The sequence below is a fragment of the Helicoverpa armigera genome, chromosome 14 (genome assembly GCF_030705265.1).
Source record: "Helicoverpa armigera isolate CAAS_96S chromosome 14, ASM3070526v1, whole genome shotgun sequence".
Classification (NCBI taxonomy): Eukaryota; Metazoa; Arthropoda; class Insecta; order Lepidoptera; family Noctuidae; genus Helicoverpa; species Helicoverpa armigera.
In genome coordinates, this window is record NC_087133.1 from 1,866,234 (window position 1) to 1,879,927 (window position 13,694).

The 13,694-nt window shown below is 37.5% G+C and overlaps 1 protein-coding gene across 1 annotated transcript; it reads left to right on the forward strand.

The window, feature by feature from the left end:
* The first annotated feature begins 326 nt into the window (after window positions 1-326).
* LOC110382314 (peroxidase) lies at window positions 327-13,566 on the forward strand. Its single transcript, XM_064037720.1, has 12 exons — window positions 327-631; window positions 1,955-2,204; window positions 2,528-2,733; window positions 8,622-8,795; window positions 9,148-9,341; window positions 9,559-9,760; window positions 10,350-10,547; window positions 11,577-11,760; window positions 12,192-12,419; window positions 12,498-12,561; window positions 12,714-12,912; window positions 13,323-13,566. The coding sequence occupies exons 1-12, from the start codon at window positions 436-438 to the stop codon at window positions 13,511-13,513; spliced, it is 2,286 nt and encodes a 761-aa protein (XP_063893790.1). The 5' UTR covers window positions 327-435; the 3' UTR covers window positions 13,514-13,566.
* The last annotated feature ends 128 nt before the right edge of the window (window positions 13,567-13,694 follow it).

Here is a 13,694-nt window from a genome sequence, read left to right on the forward strand (position 1 = left end):
ATTAAACACAGATAAGAATCAATAACATTGTATTAAGTAATCAGATGGGTCTTGCAACAAATACCTAAGGAAATTGTGACAACATGATAAGGTCTAAACATGCTTTATCCTCTTGTACTGTTTACATATATAAGTAATCGAAATTAACGTAACATACGTGATATGATTACGTTGATTTTTGATCGCATTTTACTAAATATGTGCTACTAATTCAGTTTTGAATCGAACATTCGATAATTAGGACCAGAATTTTCTTCGTAAAATCTCTTCTTGATATTTAATCGCATCAAAATTATTAAGCAGTGCAATTGGCAAAAAAAACAGCCGCCATTTTTTAACGTTCTAATTTCAAAACTTATGTTTTAGTGACACAGTTTCGCGGCACAGGAATTAGCATTGCTCATCCTATTTCCATTAGTAAAAGTGCTAGTAATTATGACAATGATTAGAGTATTTCGTGTGCGGACTGTTTTGCGTGTGTTTGTGTTTCTGTTTTTATTATTAAATGTTAAAGGATGTTGTTTATCTGAGTGGGACTTAGATTTCTTGACTGATGACCTTTTTCCTGTGGTTTCTCCTATACTGGCCAGCACTAAGTCTTTATTAGAAGATTTGTTTAAAACTAATTCTTGTTATATGGGTAAGTACCTATTGTGAGTACTTTACGTCCCCACTCAGAGACATTAAATGGTTACTTAAGCCATTCCTTAGTGAAGGATTTGTATGACATTCCGTCACTAAGGAGTGACTTAAGTAATCATTAACAGCCTTACTTATAAAATAATAAGTTATACTTAAGAGATGTTTAAGAAAAAATCTTACTTATAAACGTGGCTGAAATAAATCATTTTCTTAGCAATGTCTTAAATGAGCTGTCAAATTAAGTAGCCTCACACCCTTGTTTAACCCGCTAATTATCAAAATGGCTGGATTCTTACCAGCTGATTTTTCATTTCCGGTTTATTGACAGCACAACGCTTATTACACAACGTTTTGATGACAAATATTTTTTTAAGCTACCAACATTCCGGTAGTGTTGAGAAATTAGTATGTTTTTATGTCATTATCTGTTCATTACTTAAGACATGCTTAAGCAACGTTTAGGTATAGGTCAAAATAATTTAATCACTACTTAAGGCTTTAAGTAGTAATTACTTAAAACAATGCTTAGAAGATGATTTGTTGATTTTTATAAGTAAGGCTGTAAATGTCTCTGAGCGGGAAGGTTAGTGCTTCTAACAGTAACCAAAGTGAAAGCTTTTTCATGGACCTTTTAGGCTTTCACTTTAGGTAGTAAAACATCCAATACGTTTTCTATAATTGTCCTTAGGTTTCCAAGAATTTACTTGGAACTTATTGCTATTTACTATCAAGAAATGTGATTTGAATTCATTGGTGGTTTGACCTGGCCTTGTATTTATGACCTCAAAATCATATATATTTCAATTAAATAAATAAATAAAGACTTGTACCGATATTTTTTCTATATATCTCTTTAAAAAATTCCTAAAAATTCCGCCATCAACATTAAACCTGAATATGACGTTTTAATATTCCGGTATCCATGACTGCAGTAGCAAACAGTCATTCCTCGGAAGTTCCCAGACACTAATTATGGTGCAAGTCATCGATATTAGGTACCGCTACCTTGCCTTGATAGACACATTTGCGTTCTAACAATTTTACGATCGATGCACTCGCTTTCTTAGAAATGTATTTTGTGTTATGTCATAACAGATTTGCTATTTTTCCAAATCGATAACTAAATTGTTGTTACTCACTAACATATAGATTTAGCTGCATTTGCAAGAGCGAATTCACTTGAAGGTACCTGAGGTATTCTTATGGGACAGGACCTGTAGTAGCTATAAGGTCCTTGCACTAGTGGCTTTAGGCATTAAATAAATAAGGGGAAAGCAAAAAAATACGTTACCTATTTAAAATTCGTATACAGACGACGACGAGGAAGGTCCGATTCCCTCCGATGTTGTAGCCGAATGCATCCGACGTGGTCGCGAGCTCTCCAGAGCGGCTGCACGACGAGGCAACGAGCTGGTAGGCAGCGGCGTCAGTCTAGAAGATTCTTCTCCGGCAATGCTCCACTTCTTCTCCGCTAACTTGCCTCCAGAAGTGAAGAAGGCGTGTGATACTTCCCACGAGATTCTCGCCGCTACTAAGCTGCTGCAGATGAAAATGTATTCTGGGTATAACAACAGATTCTTATTAATTTTTACTCCATGTTTAAAAAAAAAAGTTGTACGTCGTACAAAAGCAAAGGCAATAGGAGTCTATTTTACAGCCCTGATTAGCAGTAACTAAACCCTGAGATCAATTTTCACCCGACCGTTGGTTTTAAAACTAGTGTTTAGGTATCTACTTTGAAAATTGGACGTAAAAATTCACAGTTGTTTAAAGGGAACTGATGTTTCTGTTGTCGGTCAACGAGGCCTTTGTAAATTATACAGGACCCCCAAATTCCGATATATTCCAGTACTCTTACCACGTTAGCCTTTAATAAACTCCACAGCACCGGCACAACTCCAAACACATTCACCTCGTTCCTCGAACACCAAGGCATCCGTATGAAGGACGCTCCGTACTGCAAGCAGAAGCTGACATGCTGCCCCAGCAAATACCGGACTATTGATGGCACGTGCAACAACGAGGAGCATCCTGAGTGGGGCAGGAGGGGAGCGCCGTTTACTAGGATAGCATCGCCGCGGTATGCTGATGGTATGTCAATCAAAGTGTGTGCGTTCGCGCAGCGGAATGTTGTTGAATTTAAAGATTTTAATTATGCAGATAATTAGTGTAAGACGTCCTATAATTGTGTATGGTAAATAAAAATTTGTGTATGCAGCCATTGTGGAGAAATTCACCAAAAACAGATTCCGCTGGGCGAACGTTGGCGAACGTTGTCCTGGCGGAACTTTTTTTAATCCATAGACTTTAGAAGAAAAGAGATGTGTCCGAAAATTAGTGTGTATTTGTGTATAATTGATTATGTATGAATGAAATCAGTGCATGCATAAACTTCGGAGAAATTCAAGTTTCCGCTACGCGAACGTTTGGCCATTAGCTAGTTTTCATATAAAGCGCTTACATAGAGAGCTGTAGATTTTTACATACGTTGTTTTGAATTTGTTTATATTTGTTTAAAAAACAGATTTAGAAAAAGTCCTAGGGTTCAAAAGATAAAAATATAAACGTAAAATACACTTATTAGGTCTTAGTTCTTAAAGTATGCAGTTTGGGGTCTAGATTTTCACGTTTACACAAACCTTGTAAGTGTCTCCAACATGTTGCCAAGTATCAATGATGTTCCGTTAGTAATTAAAAAGTTATAGGATATTTTATCATGATATTATTAGTAGGGGAGGCCTAGAAGGGATTTCGGGATTTACTCAAGCGCGGCAGATTAGTATATAGGGAGGTACCTATTACCCCATTTAACACCTCCACCAAATATAAGCCCTGTATATGTAGCCGCGCGTCTAGAATAAAGGATCAGATTAGTAAAAAAAAAATTATCATCTGACATTCTCCAGCGCGTCAGATTAAGATAGGGTAAGTTAGTTATATGCTAAAAAGTGTATATTCCACTAATCTGACAATTTGCGATTGACGATAAGAAGTAGGAAGGTTACAAACTTGTAAAAAAAAAACGTCATCTTGACTTCCTCGAGCGCGGCTATTTTTTTTTTTATTTTGAAGGGAGTAATTCAACGTTCACGAAAAATATAAAATCTGACGATTCCCGTAAGCCGAAGTAAGGAAAATTAATCGATAAAGTTTAAAGCGTGCAGCTACGTGATGCCGGTATTCTCCTCCCAAGTTTCTATTCCTCTCTCTCTTTTTTTCAATTCAATTCATTTGCAATAAGTGTTAGTACATTTTGGGTCTTAAATAAATCTACACTAATATTATAAAGCTGAAGAGTTTTTTTGTTTGAACTCGCTAATCTCAGGAAGTTACTGGTCATGGTATGCAGATATATTGTTTTTAACCGACTTCCCAAAAAGGAGGAGGTTCTCAATTCGGCCGGTATGTTTTTTTTTTTCTATGTATGTACCTACATCAATTACTCCGAGGTTTATAGACCGATTTACGTGATTCTTTTTTTGTTCGACGCGGAATTGCTGCCAATTGGTCCCATAGTCATCAGGTCAGGATCTGATGATGGAAACCCTGAGAAATCGAGGGCAACCTTCGAAAGTTGTAGGCATACATAGGGTAAAAACTTGACACTCTGGTTTATGCCTGAAACACTATTCACCAGTGAAGGTTTGGAGTTGACCTGATGCTGGAGACCAGAGAGGGTCGAGGGAACTCGACAACAGAATGTGTAAAGTACCTCGTGTTTGGGCTTATATTATTTGTATTCACGAGACCTTTGCAACAGTAAAGGTTTGGATTTGACTTGATGATGGAGACCAGAGAAGGTCGAGGGAACTCGACAACTGAATATGTGAAATATCTCGGGCTTATATTCTTTGTATTTTTTACTTTTTTACAAAAAAATTAAACCGACTTCCAACAACACTAAAAGTCGGCCTAGAAGTCGGTGTCTAATGGACGTTACTAAGCTAATTTTGCCACCGACTTCTAGGCCGATGCACCTCAAATTAGGTTTGTTTTTTCCTTTTTAGTGTTGTTGGAAGTCGGTTTAATTTTTTTGTAATTAACGAAGACGATTCATTTTATTGGATACTTTTGTTAAATGCGTGTGCCTTCCAGTTGCATTGTTTGTCTATCGTGATACCGAGAAATGCCGTTTCGTATATTTCGCCTTTTTTATACAGGTCGTGGTGGCCTAGTCATCCGGTTAACATTGGCTCTACTCTGCATAACGTGGTTCACAAATTACGCGCGTAGTGTCGCTTCATCAATGAAAGCAACTACTATCTCTTTCTATCTGTTCTGCAAGAGTGGCAACGCGCAACTCTACTGGATGGTTTTAAACTAATAAATTAAGTCAAATTTATACGTATTTTTTTTGTATGAAAATAGCTGGGAAAAAGGCTAGGCAGATTGTTTAGATTTTAGATTTATCTATGTGTATTAAATTGAATAAAATTAGTTTTTGTAAGATTTACGCGTAGATTATTTCCGTCAAGCCATGTTATTATAGATTCTATTGTATTGTTTATGACACGTGTATATTTATCAATGTCATTATAATTCAATGTAATTATTATAGAAATATATGTAATGTATGAGCAGATTGGTATACTCCGCTAATAGCAATGTCATATATATCATTGTATGTATGGTCAGGCAAGTACCAATGCAACTTTTCTAAGTTTGTATGTACTTTCTAAGTATATCTTAGACACCATTGGCTGTGTTTCGGATGGCACGTTAAACTGTAGGTCCCGGCTGTCATTGAACATCCTTGGCAGTCGTTACGGGTAGTCAGAAGCCAGTAAGTCTGACACCAGTCTAACCAAGGGGTATCGGGTTGCCCGGGTAACTGGGTTGAGGAGGTCAGATAGGCAGTCGCTTCTTGTAAAGCACTGGTACTCAGCTGAATCCGGTTAGACTGGAAGCCGACCCCAACATGATTGGGAAAAAGGCTCGGAGGAGGATGATATATCATTGTATGTGCCTTTTTATCGAGAACAACCTTTATTATAACAGCTTTGTTGAAATGTTTGTCCGTTCTGAAATATAGATCAAAAAGTGTGTAAAAGTTGATAGTACTTAGAAGACATACTCGTAGTAGCACTTAGATATTCCTTTAAAAACTTGAGATATCAATGGATTATTTAGTTTTAACTTTTACACACTTTTTGATCTATATCTCAGGACGGGCAAACGTCAACAAAGCTGTCATATTAAAGGTTGTTCTAGATAAAAAGGCCTATACAATGATATGTACGACATTGCTATTGGTGGAGTGTACGAGGTTCCGTATATTTGTGTCCATTGTCCTTTATGTTTTTCATACTTATTTGCTTATAAATAAAAGTTTTGTACTTCAAAGAATAGGTACATACTGGTTTATTTACTTGCAATTTTTCAGTTCTTCAATTTGTTAAAAGGTTTGCAAAAAAAACTTTCCATTATCAGATTAAGCGAATTCCCCCAGATAATCGTCAGATTATAAGATGATTACGTTAAGGGTACATAAATGAACCATATATATCTTAATCTGACGCGCTCGAGTATTTCAAAATGGCGATTTTTTTTTGCAATTTCAAGTTATGGCCACGAGTTTAGGTCACGTCTAAATCGTCAGATTATTGCATAAGAGCCTTCGTTTTGGTTCACTTAACACCCCTTTTGATAGTCTGACGCGCTCGATAAAATTATTTTTTTTCCCATTTTTAACCCTTACCTACTACCACCCCCACTATGGAAACAGTCAGATTAATATACGTATGTTTTCAAAATGACGTAGGACGTGCATGCTATTAATATCTGACGCGCTCCAGTATGTCCATGCAACTGTTTTTTTTTACATTTTTGAAAGTTTATAGCCGCTCCACCCACCGATGAAGGTGTGTGTATGTCAGGACATTTTTTTCTTCTTATCATCTAAGCTTCGCAATCTAATAGGTCTCATTGACGCTCGAGTCACTCCCGATTTAGCACCCTCGCCTCCCCTACTATATGATGAATAGATCACTGTTTACAAAGCAGTCGAATATCACGACGTTCTAAAGGAATTGCATGGTAAAATGTATGCCAATAATTAGTTTAATCATTCAACTATTCACTTGCAAAATTTCATGTCATTAAATACAGTAATTAAAGAAAGACAATTATAATACTGACGGAGCATCGAAACCCTACATAATCCGACCAAGTTCGGATAGCTACAAAAAAGCGGCCGTGCCATATGTCTAAGCAACGTTCTTAATTTGGAAGGTTAGTATATTTATTAATATGGTACAGTTGCGTACACAAGCGTTAGGAAAAAATAAAACAATTGTATTTCTTGAATGAAAAATATTTTTTAATAATAACGCCACTATCTACGACATTTTAGTTAAAATACGTAACGTTTATTAACGTTATTTTTAATCACGTAGTTAAGTAATATATGTAAGTAATAATAATAAAAATATTTTTGTACACTTATATTTAAATAGAGAAGTACTTGTTAATTGAAGATTTATTTCTATCGTAGATAGTGGCATTATTATTAAAAAAATATTTATCAATTAAGGGTCAATTCACACTGAAAGAGCAGCGGCCGGCAGCGGCCGGCAGCGGCCGGCAGCGGCCGTAATTGCAAGGGATTGAGCGTGAGCGCGGCGGGCCGCGCGGCGCCACATCGCGCCGCGCTCTTACATTTTCCGTGCTCTTACGGCCGCTGCCGGCCGCTGCTCTTTCAGTGTGAATTGACCCTAAGACATACAATTGTTTTATTTTTCACTAACGCTTGTGTACGCAACTGTACCATATTAATAAATACTAACCCTCCAAGTTAAGAACGTTGCTAGGACATATGGCACGGCCGCTTTTTTGTAGCTATCCGAACTTGGTCGGATTATATAGGTTTTCGATGCTCCGTCAGTATTATAATTGTCTTTCTTTAATTACTGAATTTAATGACATGAAATTTTGCAAGTGAATAGTTGAATGATTAAACTAATTATTGGCATACATTTTACCATGCAATTCCTTTAGAACGTCGTGATATTCGACTGCTTTGTAAACAGTGATCTATTCATCATAATATCATGATAAAATATCCTATAACTTTTTAATTACTAACGGAACATCATTGATACTTGGCAACATGTTGGAGACACTTACAAGGTTTGTGTAAACGTGAAAATCTAGACCCCAAACTGCATACTTTAAGAACTAAGACCTAATAAGTGTATTTTACGTTTATATTTTTATCTTTTGAACCCTAGGACTTTTTCTAAATCTGTTTTTTAAACAAATATAAACAAATTCAAAACAACGTATGTAAAAATCTACAGCTCTCTATGTAAGTGCTTTATATGAAAACTAGCTAATGGCCAAACGTTCGCGTAGCGGAAACTTGAATTTCTCCGAAGTTAATGCATGCACTGATTTCATTCATACATAATCAATTATACACAAATACACACTAATTTTTGGACACATCTCTTTTCTTCTAAAGTCTATGGATTAAAAAAAGTTCCGCCAGGACAACGTTCGCCAACGTTCGCCCAGCGGAATCTGTTTTTGGTGAATTTCTCCACAATGGCTGCATACACAAATTTTTATTTACCATACACAATTATAGGACGTCATACACTAATTATCTGCATAATTAAAATCTTTAAATTCAACAACATTCCGCTGCGCGAACGCACACAATCAAAGTATGGATCCTGGCCAGAAAGTCTAAAGTAACCAAATTATTTTTAGATATTAGTGTCTGAAAGTCCGAAAAGACTTGTGTGAAATTAGTTAAGGAGACAGAATAATCCTGCCGAAATAGGTATATAGTTTTTATCCGGTATTTACTTTAGGTACGTTCCCATAAACATGCAACGACTCACTGATATATTCAACGTTGGATTTTTCACTTTCAGATAAGGAGGTACTGTTGTTCGTCGAATTCCTATTTTTCTGTCATCCCCAAACGATTTTCATCATAATCTCCTTTTAAACACTCCATCAACCATTTCCAGGTATCTATGCCATGCCAGTAGCAAAAAGCGGTCGTCAACTACCGAACCCTCGCGTGCTCTCCACCCGTCTGTTCTCAGACCAGCCGATAGGCAGCCGGGTGCTCAGCAACATGAACATGCAGTGGGGGCAGTTCATCACGCATGACCTGCTGTTTCAGGTTATGGAAGTCACTGGTAATTTCGTTTGTGATGTTGTAGATTATAGCCCTTTGTTTCGTGGTTTGGTAACATCTCCATTCTTCATCAGCCTGTTCAGTATTTAGATTGAAATGGCTCCGTCTCAAGTCATCATAACGAGCCTTTTGCTAGCTTTCCATGCTTTGTCTTCGAATTTAAACCTTCCATAGCTACAGCTATTAAAAATATGTATTAATCGCGATCTGTAGTTTTTGAGGTTTCAGCAATTCAGTCATTACTGTCGCTTATCTCACTCATCCATCATAATTACATCTAATTATGTGGTTATCTACATTCTATGCCAATAGATACATCTATCTATCTGTTTTACCGTTTTTTTTATAAATAGACAAAGGAGGCATCCAATGTTGCCTAGCCAACGGCAGAGAGATGCTGCCTACAGAGTGGCAGAACGACAAATGTATCCCGATCTCAGTGCCTGAAGACGACCAGTTCTACCGATACCATGGCATCAAGTGCCTTAACTTCGTAAGGAGTGTCACGACTCCTAGAGATGACTGCAGCCTGGGTCATGCGGAGCAGGTAAATTGTTCATTTCCTAACAATCAGGATATCATCATCATCCTCCTGCCCTTATCCCAATTTTATTTGGGGTCGGCGCAGCATGTTTTTAACAATCAGGATAACCCTTCAAATTTAGTAAAATAAGCTTTTTAAAAAACCTTTAGTATACTCAATTCTTTATCAACTCTCCCAAAGCTACAAACCCATATCTACTAATAAGCCCCTTTACTTAAAGATGAACACAGTCACCAGTTACCTGGACGGGTCTCCAATCTACGGGTCTGATAAGAAGCTGGCCTCGAAGCTTCGCAGCAGGTCAGGGGGACGGCTGCGACAGGAGACCAGGAAGGACTGCCTCCGAGGGTTCCTGCCGAGTGTCAGTGATAAGGCTGCTGTCTGCGACTTGAGGAACTCCTCGGAACCTTGTTATTTAGCTGGTAAAATTGCTTTTGTATTTATGTAGCTACTTAGTGCAAAATATTGTTTACAATTTAATTGATTTGGTAAGTTAGCAGGAAGAAATTGAGCAGCAGGTATTTAGCTCGCTTTTATTTACTTAATTAAATTTTTGCATAGATAGATACTAAAATAATGAAAGGCGAGAGTTGACCTATATAAGTAACGGTGATTACTTACGAAATTTGTATGCAATAAATGAATTCCAATATATTGCAAATGAAATCTTCATTATTATCATTAGTTAAGTTACATACTTATTTGACATTAAAGTCTAATAAAGATGTATTGTATTTCACGGTAACTGCAAACTTAAACTGACTAGCAGAGAAACCACTACCGAATGGCGTAAGTAAGCTAAATGTTAAGATATCAGTGAGGAAACAAAAGAAAATTAAATAACTATAGGTTAACATTTTTTATACCAAACTATCCATTTCTCGTGGTAGGTATCACTCGAGTCCCGGGGAAACTACTTACTTTCCGTATCCGAATATAGAGAAATTTTGATATCCGTTCCGTAGATACAATCAAATCAACATTGTTCTCGAATTTTCCTAATTTTTTCAGGTGACGTCAGAATCAACCAAACACCAACCCTCGCGATGCTTCACACACTGTTCTTAAGGGAACATAACCGGATAGCCGACACCCTGAGCGACTTGAACCCGCTGTGGAGTGACGAGAAATTGTACCAGGAGGCGCGGAGGATCGTCATCGCTGAGATACAGCATATTACGTACCAGGAGTGGCTGCCTGCTAATTTCGGTTAGATTTAGAATCTTCTAGAATAATCCTTAAGTGGTTGATGTTCGAACTCTAGAGATATAATCCTAAGGGACTTGAACCCGCTGTGGAGTGACGAGAAGTTGTACCAGGAGGCGCGGAGGATCGTCATCGCTGAGATTTGATATCACGTACCAGGAGTGGTTGCCTGCTAATTTCGGTTAGATTTGTGGAATGTTCTAGAATTATTCTTAAGTAGTCGATGTGAACTAATGAACCTACTTCTAAGCTCTTACGTGGACGTCTTCTACATACGTAGGGGTAGACAATAGCAATTCATTTCAGGAGCCAGCTGAAAATCAGTGCTGTGCTTGCATGCACAGCGTATGCTGAGCTGAGTTTCCTGCTACATATCATCTTCTCATTTTATTTAATGTCCTGTTTTTGTAACGTGTCTGAGTAGTATATAAATAGTTTAAATGGTAAAAAGTAGACAGGGTCCTGTATTGCCAGCCTTGGATTTTAATCTACTTAATATCATCTGATTACTTAAACTTTCGTATTTTTGGTAGTACTGATAAACTGCATCAATCACTCATAACAATACGCGAAACGTAGAGTTACAAGAATAGATACGATTAATCGATAAACCATTGAATGCATCGACTTAATTACACGGAAATTGATAAAGACTCTGTTGGACTAGCTAACGACCGCCATGACGAATTTGTACTTAGCTGCTAATTTTAACTGAATAAATAATTTGCAAGTGGATTATCTATGTAATTAGGTACAATTTACTGGCTTGTTAGTCTAGTTCTGCTGAATATGACGTCATGAACTTATAGAATTGACTAGATATTTACTATTTCGAAAAAAAAAATGCAGCAAAGTCTTGAGTTGTGCCTCTTTAACGGTATAGTACTCGTTCACTCGTTCATAACACAGGACTTATCCCACATTGCATGTCGTCCTACCTAAGGGATATCTATATGACCTATATTATTATGGCCCTTTTGCCTACTCTTTTGAAAAATTAGGCGTTATGTCAATATTCTTTCTTATTCTCAGGTGAATACTACCTTCGTTACTACCGCATATCTCCCTCCACATTATTCACTCGTGACTACAACCCTGACGTGAACCCTGGAGTCATCAACGGCTTCGGAGCGGCCGCCTTCCGATTCCTGCACACCCTCATCACTGATAATATTATGACGTGCCCTAGTAGCTACAATGCTGCTTATTTGTACAGGTATCCTGCGGATTTCCATTATCTATCTGAAGTTTTGCGTACTTAGAGATATTTTTAACATAAGCCCCATGCTAAGTAATATCAAATTCCTTTCTCTAGTAAGCAATTAAGTTGTGTGGTGTATTGTGATACAGAACATTGAGATGGCATACCAGTTTCCAGTTGTTCCCAAGGCTTTCCTCAGTCTTGTCAATTGTGTCATCAACCAACATGGCTGCGACTTTTAGTCAGGCAATCGGTCCGAGTAATATTGCTGTTACCTGCTGTTATTCATTAAATTGGATCCAGTTACGCTGAAACTGGTACAAACATAATACGAGTTTTCTTAGAGTTTTTATATAGTGGCCTCTTTTTCTATACGTACTGCCATTTGAGTTTTTAAACTTATTCCTCTTTTCCTATACTTCCACAATAACCACCTCAAATTCCAGATTAAGCGACTACTACTTCAACCCAAGCCTCTTGGAGACCACTCTGGAGTCATTTGACGATATAGTCCGCGGCATCATAGCCCAGAACGAGGGGGAATCAGACCCCTTCTGTTCGGGGGAGATCACCAACTTGCTGTTCAAGTCAAACAATAAATGGGGGATGGACCTCATAGCTATGGACATACAGAGGGGCAGGGATCATGGCATCGCTTCTTATAATGATTACAGGTATTTTTATCAAGGTCCCTTTAGTAAAATATTTTGACGAGTTGGGATTAAGGGTAAGAGGCTTGGTGTATGTTTCAGAGAGATTTGCGGACTACCAAGAGCAAGATGCTTCCAGGACTTAGCAAACGAGATACCACAAGATGTAAGTACATACTAAAAATATTTATCAAAAGGTCAAAATCAGTTTAGTATTTGAGAGATATAGGATTCCATTATGGATCCAAGCAAATGGGCCACGTATAAACCTTGGGAGAATATTCAAGCAAAATCTTTTCTATATTTTTTGTTCTTTAGCGCATAAACGCCCTCCAATACCTATACGAGTGTGTGGATGACATCGACCTATTCGTGGGCGGTGCGATGGAGCGTGACGTGTACGGCTCCATACTGGGACATACCTTCCAGTGCATCGTGGCTGAACAGTTCTACAGGACTAGACTTGGCGATCGGTTCTTCTATGACAATGGGGAGATGCCGCATTCTTTTACTAGTGGTAAGTTAGCGCAGAAAAAATTACTAGGGTGGCGGTGACATGCTAGACATATGGGCCACATGCCCGTACATGGTCGGTAGTTAGTTAGAACTGGAGAAGTACGACCGTACTTAGAAATGTCTGGACATGGAGTTGTTTTGATCTTAATCATAAAAGATTAGAAATTAGTAAGAATTAGGTACCGAAAAAATACCTGAAGGACAAGAAATTATTTATTGAAATTTATTGACTCAGCCGGTCTGGCTGAAAAGGCTGAATGCATTTTCTTAACACATTTTCTTCCTATTGCTTTTTTATCAAAACGCATTTTTGAGACAAAGGGTCACACTCCGTACTAAGAAAATAATGTATTACATTCGATTAACTTGTAGTGACTTCATTTGTGAATTACGACGAATTTACCTTTTCAGACCAACTAAAAGAAATAAAGAAAGCATCAATGGCTCGTCTGATCTGCGACAACACAGATGGAGTATACTACGTGCAGAAGAAAGCTTTCGAGGTAGAATCGGCCTACAATCCTAAGTACAGATGCGACGATTATAATGCTATACCGTATGTCGACCTTACCGCTTGGAAAACACCGTCTATTTTTGATTGAAGACTATGAACTAGGGTAACTTGGAACTCGAATATCAACAATCTCGAAGCGAATATTAATTTGTAGTATTTGTAGTCGTTTTTTTAAGTCTAAATGCCATAAATGTGGATTTGTTAAGTTTGTTAAAATAATAAGTATTTTAAGAGTATCTGTTAAACGTTTAATAAAATATAATTAAAAA